This window comes from Dipodomys spectabilis, unplaced genomic scaffold, assembly GCF_019054845.1.
Source record: "Dipodomys spectabilis isolate Male_0828 unplaced genomic scaffold, ASM1905484v1 ptg000075l, whole genome shotgun sequence".
NCBI lineage: Eukaryota > Metazoa > Chordata > Mammalia > Rodentia > Heteromyidae > Dipodomys > Dipodomys spectabilis.
The window spans coordinates 9,377,100-9,393,611 of record NW_024870752.1 but is presented as its reverse complement, the minus strand read 5'-3'; the positions used below and the strand labels follow the sequence as shown (position 1 = coordinate 9,393,611).

Below are 16,512 nucleotides of genomic sequence, written 5' to 3'. Positions count from 1 at the left end.
AATTTCTGAATCCACCAAAAACTAAAGCCAATGTAGTAAGTCAAACAAAATTTGGGTGGAACAAAGAAAGATAATAGGTTAAGACACAGAAATAGTCTTTCTATCCTCCATTTCCCCCTCAATGAAATAGTGTATAATCCCTTCCATTAATGATGTTGGAAACAATCATGGCATTTATTTTGTCACATAGAGCCTAAGAATACAGTGTGTTAATTCTGGTTTAGACTTAAGGGACATCTTGCCTCCCTCTGTATGGAGTCTTCATACCCAAGCTAAAGTACTGCTCCCCGAAAAAGGATACATCCAGAAGAGACCAGAACAAATCCGGTGTTCAAAATCTAATCAATTGAATACAGCTTAGAAAACAACCACAATCAAAGAACGATGACTATTTCTTGTATATTCCCTAAAACTGTGTGCGTGTTACATAATAGTGGAAGGCTCATACAAAGATCAATATTAGATCGAAATATAGTGTATATATATATGCATATATATGCTAAATGTCAATAAATTAGAATTTGGAAGAATATCAGTAGCAACTACGTCAAATGCCCTGAATACTTCACGGGACACAAATAAAATGTCAGTGAAACCCTTCACAACTTTGTGAAACTGCAATTATTCCAGGCCTGAAGGATATTGAACTTCCAGCTCTTGTAATAAGTCTTATCTGATACTTTCAGATAGAAAATTTTACTATGCTTCTTGGTTCCAAGTGGACTTCTACTTTAAGAAACACACAGAGGCTGGGAATGTGGCTTAGTGGTAGAGTGCTTGCCTAGCATGCATGAAGCCCTGGGTTCAATTCCTCAGTGCCACATAAATAGAAAAAGCTGGAAGTGGCATTGTGGTTCAAGTGGTAGAATGCTAGCCTTGAGCAAAAGAAACTCAGAGACAGTGCCCAGGTCCTAAGTTCAAGCCCCAGGACTGGCAAGAGAGAGAGAGAGAGAGAGAGAGAGAGAGAGAGAGAGAGAGAAGGAAGCAGTCAATTGTGCCCCTTTTGACACTACTTTTATTATTTCCGCTCTACAAGAGCGGAAACCATTCCAGGGGCTCTCCTTGAGGGACAAAGAATGACCAAATTTTAGTCATCATATATCATCTTTTTCTCTACTACACCTTTGGATTAATATCTTGATAATATGGGCTTTGAATAAATTGAAGTCATGCATGTGCATGCATGTGCATGCATTTGTCCATAATGGGCTCACACGCACACATCCCCCATGGAACAGGAACTATGGAAGGCTACCACCATATGGAAAAGTACTTTGCATTTTTTCTTCTTTCATATGAATGCATTCTCTGAGGAAATTGGGCTATATTTTAAAGAAGTCATTATATTATTGTCATCTTTACAGTATATACATGAGAAATGATATTTAAGAAGAAAACACAAGCAGATTTGCAGCATAAAAATATTATGCCCCTGCAAATAAATTATTTCCACATTCAGTGCAGTGGGTACTCTAAAGGTGTTACCATAGAAAAAGTTTTTCATGAAGATGGAAATTACAGGTCCTTTTTTTTCTTTTAAAAATGTACTTGCTGCCAAATTCTTTGGACAAATGTATAACATTAAAAAACATAAATAAAAACCAGGAAGAAAAATAAAATAATCAGATCCACATAGTAAACGAAACCCTCATATGGAGCCCTGAGTCTGAACAAAATTCAGTTCAAATAAATCCAAGGGGTTAAAAAAAATAAAACATACAGGCAGGCAAATTTTCCTCTATGAAAATTTTGTATTCCACTGATATTCTTGGGGCAAACAAAACTTGTTCCTTCATCAAGATAGAAACCACTAGATTTTAGAAGGCAAAGAAAATAATATGCTTTCATTGATTTAATAACATTTTTTGCATTCCCCTTGAAGAAAAACTTCCAATTCAATACTGGTTTTGGCTTTTCCAAAAATGTGGCAAGATTCTTACCCCAAAACACTATTATTGCCATGTTAAAGAAACTGTAGTCATTTTTTCCCACTACTATCTACTCCAAACAAGTAAAAGCTTAGTCAGAGTTTCAACCAAATATGGATTTCCTATAACTTATTATTTATGGGATAATGTAAGTAATAGGTGATCATTTTGCTCTCCTCATTCTTGGTGGAAAGTTGGCAAGTTCTCTCGAGGCTCTGCTCCAGGCTTCTTGGGAGCTGGACTATACTTAGGGGAGTAATCATCTCTTTCTACTTTTCTCTGACGGTCACTTCCACTTCCTTCCCAAAATAGCAGGGGAGATAGAAGGACAGCTCATTGGCCAGAAATTGTCAGCACATTTGGAAACTGGAAAACAACTGTGGAGATTATGGGGTAGAGGTGGCTAAGGGCAGCGATCCAGGTGTGCCCAACCCAGAACAGAATCCTGACTCTTGGCACTTGATGTTTTGTGACTTTACATTGCACTTATTCCTGATAAATGGTTATAGCATCTTAGAATGAGGAATGAGGCCAGGTTCTGCCTTGTGTTTCTGTTAAAACTATCAGAATGTTTACTTCTCCATTGCCCATCATTCACAGGAGACATTGGGAACACAAAAGCAATGAGGACCCAGGCACAAACGCCAAACTGACAGGTCCAATGGCCACGAAACACAGAACTGTAGCCAGTGGCAGTGCTAGTGCTAGGTTGTGCAGAGATGACAAAGTTGAGAGTAAGGAATAATATAATCACTCTGCCAGATGGACTTGGCTGCGTGTTTGGGTACAGCTCTAACCAGAGGGAACAACGGACAAGCTGGACTTGGCTACGGAGCAAGTTGAGTACATCCTTGTATAGTTCTAGGTGAGCACTGTAGTGACAGGGCCCCAGTCCAAAGGGTGAGGACCAAGAACAGATGTGTGTAATAGGAAAGGTGGAGACATGCCTGGGAAATGAGAAATACTTACACACAAACAAATAAATTAAAAAATCTATACATCACTTGGGGCAGAATCAATATTAAGAAAATAAGTATCTATGATATATTTTCATAGGACTGCAATTTTATGTTTATAAAGGAAGTAATAAGTAGATTCTCTGCCAAAGATAAAGTTTCCAGAAGTGACATAGATAACTCTTTTTTCCCAGCTGTAAATGTTAGCACTAATGAGGCTAGAGAGCATATTTGGTGATTTAGGAAAGTAGGGAAATAATTCATATTGATTCAGGACTAGGTTCCTGACATCCAATAAATATGTGTCATTACACATAGTAATATTTGCTATTACCCAAAATATTAATTAAAAGTTAGGAAAGAATTTGGCTATAAACAGTAGAGAATTTTATGTGAAGTATATTGGTGTTTTGAATTTACCACTGTCAGAAAGTAAGAATTTAAAGGGAATCAAGGGATTTCCAATAAAAGAAAGGAAACCAAAAGGGGAGACTGATAATTAGAGTGATTTAATTTATTCTCTTTGAATATATTATGGACTGGATCACATATATTGGCTGCAAATGAAATGGTTGCTCTCCTTAATGAAAGTAGAAGTCCTTGCCTTCTTTTCTTAATTGGGCAGTAGTATTTCATAAACCATCCTCATCTTTTACACAATACGAACCTATAATGCAAAAAATACAAATGACCAAACCAGACTGCTGAGAAACTGGAACCAGAGACAGAATCTTGAGCCAGAGTACCTTTCTAAGACCAAAGCACATAATACAAAATGACCCACACAAAATTGGAAGTCACTAAATATAAATCCAAGTCCTTACAGCACCAATGGTTTTGTGTATGAAAATAAAACCCAAACAACAATAGTCCACAATGGATCCTAGGTCTTCCTCCTGTGTTCACACCAACTCCTATCATTGGCAAATACCACAATGAAATGCCACAATAAAGGGCCCAAGGAAGAGCTTCGGTTATAGCTCAGTATGCCATGCTTTCCTTGCACAAGACTGTATGCTTAGCATGCACAAGATTGTAGGTTCCATCAGTAGCAGCACATGTACACATATGTATGTGCAAGTGTGCACACACACGTAAGCGAATAGAAAAACATTCCTTATGAATGCAACACTACTTACGATGCATCCACAAGCAGATCCCCACTCTGGTAGAATTAGCTAAATTATACAATTGCAAAGTGAAGTTGGCCAAAGAAGGGCAGAAAAACCCAATGGTGACTTTTCAATTGATATACTTTCTAGCATTATTGAAAGAACAAGCTTTTCATGAACGGACTCACTAATATCACTTAGATTTTGTTTAAAAGTCTGGCTGAAATCTTCATAAAAGAAAAACTTAACTTCTCTCCCATGGCAGGTTAATGCAACCACAGTGAACAGCAGTATGACTGAAGAATTCATCACCCCATTGTCAACTCCAACCTGAGCAAAATCAATGTCTTGTCAAAGTGACTGACATTAGACCCCTAAGTACATTAGCATGATATAAAACACACCTGTAAAAGGGAAGGGATAGAGAAAGGGAGAGGTTTCTTAATTAAGACAAATGAGATCTGGGATTAAGTCTTTTAGATCCAAAGGTATTAAGCTTTGTTGATATCATATCAAAAGTATCTCACTCAGGCTTGTTAAGCAGATTTATTTCTTGTCTAAAACCACCACCCAAAAAAGCTGCAGAGAGAGGGGATGGGAAAGAAAGGAAGAAAGAAGGAAAGAAAGAGAAGGAAGGAAGAAGTAAGGAAAAAGGAGAGAAAAGAAGGGAGGAAAGGAAAGAAGGAACAAAGAAGGAAGAAAGAAATTTCCTATAAACTACTTAACAGCTAATATTTTTCTTAAAAGCAATATATATTATTTACTGTGGATGTTGCCTTCCAATGATTGCAGCACCAATCGGAGCACAGCTGGGTGAAGGCACTATCATTATTTCCCAAAGACATAGATAAAAATCAGCAGATGATTCTCACCTGCTTTCTGTAGCAAACGATAAAACGTCTCAATTTGCCTCAATTTGCAATGACAGATTGTCGGCTCCCAAACACAGAGTCCCACGAGGAGTTCTTGGAAAGCCACTAGATGTGCAATCTATCAAACCAGGGAAACCCTCAACTACTCTCTAGTTGCATTCAAGGCCACAACATTCACAGCACTACATGGACATAAGGAGTTACTTTCATACAGGTCCATAAAGAACAATGTAGCTACTGAGTCCCTTACAGAAAGAGTAAGTCCTTATAACAAGGAAGACGGTCACCCCATTCTGCCTACTGAAGACATCATCTTTCAAAAACTTGGTGAATTAATTGGAAAGAAGTTAGCATTATAGTAATAGTCACAATAAAAAAGATGAAAGCAGCAATGGAACATTTTACCTACTGAAAAGAAAAGTGAAAGAAAAAACTTTGGCAACCCTTTTTCTGTTTCTTTCATTTTTATTTATTTAATTGTGTTTTTTTGTGAGTGTGTCTGTATATGGCAAGGGGGCGCTGGTGATGGTCTCTGGGCTGGAACTCAGGGCCTGCACAATGTCCCTGAACTTTTGTGCTCAAGGCTAGTGCTCTCCCACTTGAGCTACAGCCCCATTTCTGGCTTTGTGGGAGGGGCGAGTGGGGGGGGGGGAGGGGTTCATTGGAGAGTTTCCTATCTTGGCTAGTTTTGAATTTTGATCTTCAGATCTCAGCCTCATGAGTAGCTAGGATTACAAGCATAAGGCACTAGTGCCTGGCTGACAACACTTTTACTAATTGGCTCTATGCATTGACTAGAGGATGAACGACAGGAAAACTAGCTCTGTTGCCGGAGAAAAACGGAATCCATCAAATGGGCAACAAGGATGGCGTGCCAAAATTTGTAAATGACTTATAGTAGGGTACATCGAGTTCTTTAAGCACTAAAAGTTATACACTTGCCAAAAATACTAACTATACTTTAAAAATAATTAACACTCTTGCATATTTTGAAATCATACTGCATTTGAGTATTTCTCTGAGGCTCCAATGAGAAAATCTGATGTTGCAATCCTAGTAAAACCTGTTCTTACTCTGTGCTTCCTAATATGAAATATTTATTTTAAAACTGGGCTATAAAAAGTCAATTGCTCATAATCAAGAAATCAAAGGAGAGATTAAATCTATGGGAAATGTATCCTCACATGGAGAATCATAACTGCTCTGTAATGTGTGACACACTGCAGTGATAGATAAACTCTACAATAAGGCACTCTGTGTCCTTGGCAGTTAAGACAAGCCTGTCCTCTTAAAAAGTGATGTTCTATTTCACATAATATTAAGTGACACATTTTTTTAGAAAGAAAAATCCCCACATGAAAATTGAAGACAAGCTACTGTGTGACAAAGCTTGAATTAGAATCACTCAAATAATGAAAAAAAAGGAGTGGAATCTTTCAGAATAAATCACAAAGGCAAAGCACACATGCAAAACAGGTCTTTGTTAACTCAGAATTTTTTTCCAAGATATTACTATAAAAATATACTGTCAAGAAGGCTCAGGCTTTATCTAAGACTAGACAAAACTATAAATGTTTAAGAGGGAATGAATAAAAAAAAACTCTCCTTACAAAACACACTTTTCATAGCCCAGAAGCATTCTTGTAGAAAAGCACACCAGTAAGGAAGTGAAGTGGAAACTCTTTTGCCTACCGTCAAATTTCTTGTGCCTTGACACAAATGTGGTACGGACAAAATGGCTTGTCTCCTCCACTAGGTTTTCAAACTCGAGCTTGCTTTGTTGGCTTAACTTGTCTTCCATTTCCGTCGTGCAGCAGGTATATTCCTGAGGACAGATCCGCAAATGCTCCCCTGCAGCAAGGAGAATACAAGGTCAGTACTGAAGGGCAAACACTTCATATAGACCTTCTGGAGGTTTAGCCTCTCTACCATTTGCCTCAAAACCTGATCCATTTGTGCAAACCAAACATCTGCATGGATGCCATCTGGGTATCAGTGCTTCTATGTATTATACATTCCTAACACCTAATGAAGGACTTAAGTCAGCCAGGCACCAGTGGCTGATGCCAGTAATCCTAGCTACTCAGGAGGCTGAGATCTGAGGATCATGGTTCAAAGCCAGCCTGGTCAGGAAAGTCTGTGAGACTCTTTTTTTTTTTTTGGTCAGTTGTGGGGCTTGAACTCTGGGCTTAGGCGCTGTCCCTGCTCAAGGCGAGTGCCCTACTGCTTGAGCTACAGTGCCACTTCTGGTTTTCTAGTGGTTTATCGGAGATAAGAGTCTCATGAACTTTCCTGCCCAAGCTGGCTTTGAACCTCGATCCTCAGATAGCAGCCTCCTGAGTAACTAGGATTACACACATGAGTCACTAGCGCCCAGCTTTCTGTGAGACTCTTATCTCTAATAAACCACTAGAAAACTGGAAGTGGCACTGTGGCTCAAGTGGTAGAGTGCTAACATTGAGCTGAAGAGCTCAAGGACAGCTCTCCGGCCAGGAGTTCAAGTCCCACAACTGACAAAAAAAAAAAGGACTTAAGTGAAACTCAATTACTGTTTCCCAGGATGTCAGAGCAGGAGCATCAAATCTTTTTCTTTTAAATATATATTTTTATTATAAAGCTACTCTGCAGAGGGGTTACAGTTACATGAGTAAGGTAATGAGTACATTTCCTATTAAGCATTGTTAACCCCCTCCTTTGTTTTTCCCCTACCATCCCTTCCCTCCCCACCTCCCCAACTCCTCCCTCCCCACCCAAGTTGCAAAGTTTTCAACATGGTATCTTATATATCTCATTGTTACAATGGGTCAACCTGTATCCTTATTTCAGCATTTTGTTATTTTCTTTCCCCTCCCCAAATTAGAACAATGTATATACAAGATGCAAGGCACCAGAATCAAATACATTGAAAACAGGGGTTATACCATGGAGGAAGAACATACAAAAGAAACAAAAAAATTCACATAGTACGTTATAAGTATATTAAAAACAAAAGCAACAAAGATAAAACTTCTTGTGTCCCTATCTTGGTGTTCAAACACTATGCTTTTTTTTTTCTTCCCTCCTGATTTCACTCAAAATAAACAGAGTAACATTGATGACAAATTCCATACAGTAAGTGTGCTTTCTTTTAGAAATATCAGCAAAGCAAGAGACATCAAGTCTCATCATCAGAGTTGATTAGAATAGTAAAGTATGGTAGTAATAGTTGCTTACATCCTCTTCCCATCATTGTGCCTGTTGGAACAAGCATATGCGTGCCCATGTGGTGTGTGTTTGTGTGTGTGTGTGTGTGTGTGTGTGTGTTAAGGGAAGGTCTCCTATGACAAATATACTTCCCCTCTTCCTTTGACATTACCTGTCAGAAAGTAAATATTCTGTTAGATGCAGGAGCCATTTATGGGTTTAATTAGTGCTGAATCATACAGAAATTGGAGAGTTAAAGGGAATTCAAGTTTTAACTTTGACACAACAGATTTGTGTCCCAATATGCTCAGCCACTTCTTTTGAATGCTACTTGCAAGACAGACCCAATCCTTTACTTCGTGAAATTAAAATGGTCTGTTACTACATGAAATGAGGCAGCTCAGTCTGTGTCAAAAATGCCCCGCTACATAAAACCAGCAAATGGCTCCTGACCTTATAATAGGACCTGGAAAACTAAATGAATAAAGTATGCAATACTATGATAATAACATTCCCTTATGATTTTTAACAGTACATTCAAAAGTATGACTTTAAGCTCTGGGTGATGGCTATGGTATCTCATGTTTCCACAGTCATTATAATAAACACTTAATTGCCTACTTAAAACAATAGCAGAATTTAAAATATAATCGTAAGTATATATTGAAGAGTGATCTTCTTTGATGCTTAAGAAGAAAGGAGACTGTAAAACATCACATGTGTATTTTCTAAAAGAGACAAAATATTTTATTCTTGAGAATAATATATACATGAAGTTCAAGGAAACAGTTTCCTTCTAGAAGGGATTAGGGTTTGAGAAAAATGTTCAAATATTTTTACCTGTAATCTTTTATGTCTTAAGCTTTTTGATTGGTATGTAATATACATATACATAAACAGGACTATTAAGTGGTTATACAAAAAGATTTCAATACCAAAAGTCAAGTCATGAGTACATGAGTACAATGTATCTTGATCAATGGAGAGCCTTCCATGGCTCTTCCCAATTTTCCCTTCCCATTCCTACCCTCAAATCACATAGTTCAATTTTCACTTAATGTAACATTAAATATAATAAATATATATACACACATATCAAAGTTATAACATTTGCTCACCCTTCCTCCCTCCCTTTGTGGTGCTTTCTATTTGCCCTTCCCCCAAACATGTTCCCACTTCTGGTGTTCATTTTCTTAAACAGTTTGCTGGTTGTTCAGATATATAGTATTTCTTTATTATTTGTATATTTGTATATTAGGATACCTAGGAACAAATCCTAGCAATGTATTAAAAAAGAATAGTAGCCAAAACACTTTTGATACAGAGGAGGCAAGGAGAAGATAAGAAGAAACACATACAAGCTGCCCTGGCCTTTCAGAATCCATGTGCTCCTTCCATTACAACAAACAGAAGGCCAACCTCAGACAAGATTTCTCTGAAGCATGATAAAAGAAGCCAAGAAACCTGAACCAAAAGGACTAAATACCTCTCCCCTTAGCTCAGAAAGCAACAACAATCACTGATGAACTTATTCCTGTACTAGTGTCAACTAGTGTTTCATGATGGGATCAGTTGGGATACCTTACTATAAAACAACTCTATTTCTGAATTTTCTTCCCTTGCAAACACAGCATAATCTAGGTGGAAACAGTGGTTTCTTTGGATCAACCCAAGCCACATCAAGTCCAAATCCTATTCTTTCTCAGATGCTCTTACTAGAGACACCAGTGTTGGCCATGTTGCTTACTTGCTGCTGTTGTAACAACCAAATCTGTCCAAGTACAGATGTGCACCTGGACAGCTCTGACTCCAAGGTTCTGACAATATAAAAAGAAGGAGGATAGACCAATGTGAATTATAAAATGTTTACCAATGTGACTCTGATACCCATTTCCATGGAAAGAGCTTATGGAAATGGGGAGGAAGAAATATAGCTTTCTCAAAGGCAACTGGCTTACTAACCAGTTATTTCAACCTTTGAAATATCCATCCTGACAAAGACAAAACAAAACAGTTCACATAAACCAAAAACAAAAACTCTGTGTGTTCTAATTACTTGTATGGGGACATGAGTAATATTCATTCATGAAAGTCACAAAATTTTGATTATGATCATGTCCTCTTTATTCAGATTCATGGGTACTTCAAAGCCAGCAGATCCCATAGAGTTGCATTTCCTGAGGAAGATAGCTGATAGGGGAAGTTCACAAAGTAAAAAATAATTCCCAAAGGAAATACACTTCCAAAGCACCTCCCAATACTGTGTTTGTGAATATCTCCCACAGGGCAGATGAGTTCATTAGACTCTTAAACTAGACTTTGTTCAGTATTGTTTTTGGTAGTGCTTGGCAAATACCTTTACTTAATTTTTTAGCATATATTATTTATGCAAAGCAGTTTTATTGTGATATGTCCATATATGCATATAATGTACTTCGATCAAATTCCCTCCCTTTCTTTTTCTTTATCTCTATCTCCCAAATTGTTAAAGAAGTTAATAGGCTTAATCATTTTATTTTCTTACATGCATATAAAGTACTTCAATGATATTCATCCTTCATCACCCTCTCTTTTAACCATATTCACTCCTGCCGCTTTCTCTTGTACATTTATTTCATTTTTTGGTCTAGACTCAGGGAGAAAAAAAACTGAGTATGTCTTTTTGAGTCTGGTTTATTTTGTGTAATATTCCATCCATTCTAGACTCAACACAATTTTATTCTTCTTAATGGCTGAGAAATATTCTATTGTGTATTTACCAAATTTTCTCTAATTCATTCATCATACAATTGGCCCTTAGGCTGATTTTACAGCTAGATTAAGCTTTAAAATAGCCACTATCATTCCTCTAAATCACCTGCATAGACAAATCATGGAATCAGCCTAATTGATCAACAATTTATGAATAAAGAACTTATTGCCACATATACAACAAAGTAGAATTTTTCCATAAAGATTGAAGTTTTGTCTTCAGAAAAAAAAAAGTTGGAACTAGAGGTCATCATGTTAAGTAAGCAAGAATCAGAAAAAAAAACAAATAGTATCTTTTCTCTTATTTTTTAGGATCTAAACCTAATATATGAATAAACAAACAGAAAGCTATAAGCATACAAGCAGGATTACCTATATGCAGGAGAGAATGTAATATTAGAGAGCATTGGAAAGTAAATGTGACTGAAGTACATTTTATATGTAAGTGAAAATGTTAGAGACCCAGTATTTCATATTAAGAAACTATGACTTGTTGGGTGCCAATGGCTCATGCCTGTAATCTGCCACTCAGGAGGCTGAGATCTGAGATTAAGGGTTTGAAGCCATTCCAGGCAGAAAGGTCCATGAGACTATTATCTCCAATTAACTACCAAAAAGTATCTGAAGCTGAAGGTGTAGCTCAAGTGGTAGAGTGCCAGCCATGAGCAAAAAAGTAAGGGACAGCTCCAGGTCCTAAGTTCAAGACCCAGCACTGGCACAAATGAAAGGAGAGGAGAGGAGAGAGGGAGAACAGAAGAGGAGAAGGGAGGGGAGGGGAGGTTTCAGAGGGGAGGGAAGGTCTTAGAGGGGAGGGGAGGGGAGGGGAGGGAAGGGGAGGAGAGGGGAGGGAAGGGGAGGAGAGGGGAGGGGAGGGGAGGGGAGAGGAAGGAAGGGGAGGGGAGGGGAGGGGAGGGGAGGAGAGGAGAGGAGAGGAGAGAAGAGGAGAGGAGAGGGGAGGAGAGGGGAGGGGAGGGGAGGGGAGTGGAAAGTGGAAAGGGAGGAAAGTGGAGAGGAAACAGGAAAGGAAAGAGGGAAGGGAAGGGAAAGGAGGGGAAGGGAAGGGGAAGGGAAGGAAAGGGAAAGGAAGAGAAAGGAAAGAGAAGACGAAAAAGATGACTTTAAATGCTTCAAGAAGCTTACAACAATTTGTTGTTTGGGTTTCCTTTTCTCCTGTAGAACAGGTATTTATCGGCTCCCGGCCAAATCCAGTCAACTGCCTGTTTTTATAGGACTTGCAACTAATAGTTGGAAAATTTTGAGAAAAAAAAATAATATATTTGGATATGTTAACGTTCTGTGAAAATTCAAATCCAAGTCACACTCTCTGTCCTGGGGTGACACTGTGGGGATCTCAGAATGCACACTCTAAACCAGGAAGTGGTAAAAATGAAGTGATTTCTTTGAGTGACAGTTCACAGACTAATGAGCCAAGGAAACCTTTGGACTGCCAGAGCGTAGGCATAGGGAGAGAAGTCACAAAATCTAAAGAGTAAAATGATGGTAAGATGTAAGAATGCTTCAATCCAAATTCAAACGTATGAAAGAGCAATGTTTGTTTTAGGTCTGGCTCTTTGCTGTTCGTGTAGTCTATCGAAGTTCTCTCATCTTGTAACTGTGGAAATAGAGTTAATTTACTTGTCTGGTATCAAGCTGAATTATTTCATTATTTGACATGTCTCCTTCAATAACTGGTCAGTTGGACTGGCACCTAATATATGGATTTGAGCAAATCTTCTAAGGAAAAGAAGCTAACTTATAGAATAAGTTCACTTTAACATAGACTTTAACAGTGTAAAAATAATTTAAATTGTACTGTCTTTAGTTTTATAGTCTTCCTATACAAGCTAATCAAACATGCCTGAATAGAGAAGGCAACTTGTTTCTTTAAAAAAAAAATAGGTTCCAGTTCATTTGTTTGAACTTCCAAATAAGCACTTTCTCAACAATGTTAGAGTACAGTTACGTATGATCCTTTCATATCTTTAAGGGCTGCTGTTGTTAGTGAAGTTGGCCAGCACCATAATGAGAAATGTTCACTTTCTCAAACAAGTTTGAGGAAATTCAATAACCATCTCCAGGGGGTGGGTCTTATTATTGCTGTCATCCTTTGAGGTTGTCAGTTTTTCAATAGAGACATTAAATGGTAGCCTTGTATTTCTTCAATGCTCTTTCTTGATTTTATATAAAAAAATAACACTTTTGAAAATGGTACCAAGATGTGAATTGTTTAACTGTTTACATACGGATATCACTACATGCTACTTTAACATGCTAGGATGATAGAAATAAATTCCATAGAAGTATACCAATATTCCTTCACCACTCAGCTGACTTTCTTATTTCATAGTAGCTTATTGTTCAGGGTGAAGAGGAGCATAGATGGTGAATAAGGACAAGAGAAAATGAGCATGGAATATGTAGTAGGAAGGGATTGAAGATCAGCAAGGCTGAAAAAAGCCCAGCTGCTTTCCTTCTTCCCTTCCATCCTTCCTTCTTTCCTTTTTTCCTTCTTTCCTTCCATTTATTTTGGGGATGCAGTTCATGGTATTTAAACTCCTGGGGATTGTTTGCTAATCCCAGCTCAACTACTCAAGCCACAGCTCCTACTTTGCTTTCAGCTATTTGATTTGGAAGTGAGGTCTAATGGACTTCACCTAGGCTGGCTATGAATTATGATGCTCCAGATCTCAGCCTCTTAAGTAACTAGTATTACAGGAGTGAGATACCAGCAAACCATCATTTCTTTGTCTTACATGTAACATTGGTTCTGATATGATATGGAATTATTAAACTTGCAAATACTTTAATCACTTTCAAGGTGACATTTTATTTTCATCTTAAATGTACATATATATGCATTATATATGTATACATAATATATATATATATCCTATGCATATATTACTGTATATAATTAAAGCTATTACTACATGTTTACTCTTTATCACACATGTATAAAATGGAAACTATTTGACATTTATTAGCACTAAATATAACATAATCAGTGCAACTGGGTATGTAGCCTAGCATATCCAAGGCCCTCACATACACAAACAGGAAATTAACCTCATCTAAATATTAGCCAAGTGAGGTTGTAATCCCAGAACTTGAGAAGCTAAGTCCAATCTGAGATACAAGAAAAATACAAAAAGGAGCTATGTAGTTACACACACACACACACACACACACACACTCACTCACACACACACTAGTTTTCCAGCATTGATTTAACAATAATAATTTTTAACATCTCAAATAAAAATTAATTGGTACAATTGTTCTTATTCTATAGAAAGACATCAGGCAAATAAATTGTGGTTGTATATCACAAGACCAATAAGAAATCATAGCAACAGTGTAAATCCATGATGCCATGCATACTGCTTTGCATGCACACTACTCTGATGATAAAGCTCACTGCGGGGGGGGGGGGGGGGGTGGCATGCCGGGAACTTATGGGGTGTCATGGAATATTTTAAATTTTCAAGATGTTGCAGTCTGTTGGAAACTGCATGAAAGTATTTGTTGGATGGAGTTCACAGTTCTAACATCAGATTTACTACATTCCTTTCAAGGATGTCATATCCTTGTAAACAGTCATTTTTTTTCTTAATTTTCACGTCATAAGTAGTGTGTGAGGATTTCTGTGGCATAGGAAAGGAGGGTAATGGTATCTAATCCATCTCTGGGATTTGAGAAATTCCTGTGTTATCCATTACTAAATAATTATGACCAATAATTAATAAATAAAAATATCTGTTTTCAAATAGCCTAAATTCATTAGGACACAAGTACTTAATTTTTTGGATTAGGCAATAAATGAAGTCACTGCTATTTCTTCAGTGTAAGGTGCCATGGTAAAATCATCAAGATGCTGGTACATTTCAGTAGCAATTAGAAGGTCTGTGAAGGAATGTTTTAGATGTGGTTAACATCCACTACCAAATACTTTATTTTTTGTTTTTACTCGGCTTGAACTCAGGGCCTGGGTGCTAACTCTGAGCTCTGTTGCTCAAGGTTAGCATTCCACCACTTTGAGCCACAGATCCACTTCCAGATTTTGAGTGATTAATTGGACATTAGAGTCTCTTCAGGACTTTCCTGCCAGGGCTGGCTTCAAACTGTGAAACTGTGATCCTCAGATCTCAGCCTAAGTAGATACGAGTACATGTGTGAGCCACCAGCACCCAGTGCCCAAATGCTTTTAAATAAAGATTACCCTCAATAACATGAGAGGCCTTACCCAAATTGCTCCTTCTCTCCCATTCATATGTGTGTATGTGTTTGGATGTATATTCAAATGTAATGTGTACACAAGCATGTTGTGTAAGCAGTTCTTTTTCTCTGAAAAACACTTGGGGTTACACAACATGCCATCATAAATCCAGCTCTCCAAAGTGTTTTGGTATTTTGTTTGTTTTTGTGGGGTAGAAGGCCTGATGTAAAAAGAAACAGTTTCTAACATATTTTCTAATTTATCCTAAATTAAAATAACACATTTTTAATGTCATAACTTCTAGTAATTGAACAAGGTCGCCAGATGTCAATTTGGGGAAAGAAGTATGCAGTAATATCCATTCTAGATATTCTCTCTATTCAGGTACAATATGCCTTGACATCCCAACTAGTAAAATAATCAGGAAGAAATGAGTGTAAGGTCTCTCTTATCTTTGCTTTCCTGTGCTTTAATCATAAACATGCATTATATATGATACTTAAGTATGCATGCATAGGTACAGTGTATCACTATATAGCTCAGGCTGGCTGCGAACTCGCGACCTTCCTTGCCTTATCCTCAGGAATGCTGGGATTACAGGCAAGTGTCAACCCACTTGGCTTTATACAGTGTAATTTTGAATAATGGCCCAGCTTAGCAATAGATTGCGAAAATTACTGACAATTTAATATCATTCTTTAGAAGCCAGTATGTGCAGCTCCAGCATACCACTCAAGGAAGACAAATGCATATCGTGTTTCTCAGAGCAGTGTCCCACAGGTTGCTTAGCACCATGGAACCATTGGCTAAGATCTTTAAAAAGTATTACTAATTGGAATTTTAGTCACCCTTGCTTGCTTAATAAGAACATAAGCCAGGAATAAGCAAGGAGCAAGGTATTTCTCTTCAAAATGAAAAATAACTGGGTAGCAAAAAATCAAGCAATTGGCTACAGATCCAAATTTACTACAGAGGGAATTCCATAGTGGAAGGTACAATTATGATTCTAAAAATGACATGCATGAGTTTAGACTGTTTAAGGCAAAAAGTAAATTTTAATTCTGAGCTCATATTCTCTGGACCATGAGAGAATTGGTTGAAGGTTTATTATTTTATCATCAGGCCTCTTCTATTTATGCTACTAAAAATAAAAAGGTGTTACTTTAAAAAAAAAAAAAAAAGAAAGAAAGAAAACAAAAAAGAAAAACAACATATACTGTGGATTGGTGCTGCCATTCCTTTAGGTAAGTATCGTATCCCAAAACCCTAAACCCAAGAGAATCTGTCATTTTCACAACCCCCATTGACATCTATTGGTCAAATAACTATTTGCCTCAAAGGAAAATTGGTTCCTCACAGTCATTTCTGAGTGTCAGAGTGCGAGTACACAGTAGAGAATTTTCTGTAGAGAGGGAGAGTATAATAGGAGGATGGGGCACTGGGATCCATTGCATCTGAAAGTTCCTACCTGTCACAGCAAGGTTCTTATCACTC

General features: G+C 37.6%; 1 protein-coding gene across 1 annotated transcript in view; it reads right to left on the bottom strand.

Moving 5' to 3' along the window:
• Positions 1-16,512, bottom strand: part of Gpc6 (glypican 6) — a 981,663-nt gene that overhangs the window by 721,905 nt on the left and 243,246 nt on the right. Inside the window, exon 2 of the mRNA XM_042682659.1 lies at positions 6,561-6,719. Within this exon, the coding sequence (XP_042538593.1) occupies positions 6,561-6,719 (159 nt within the window). The remainder of the gene's footprint in view (positions 1-6,560; positions 6,720-16,512) is intronic.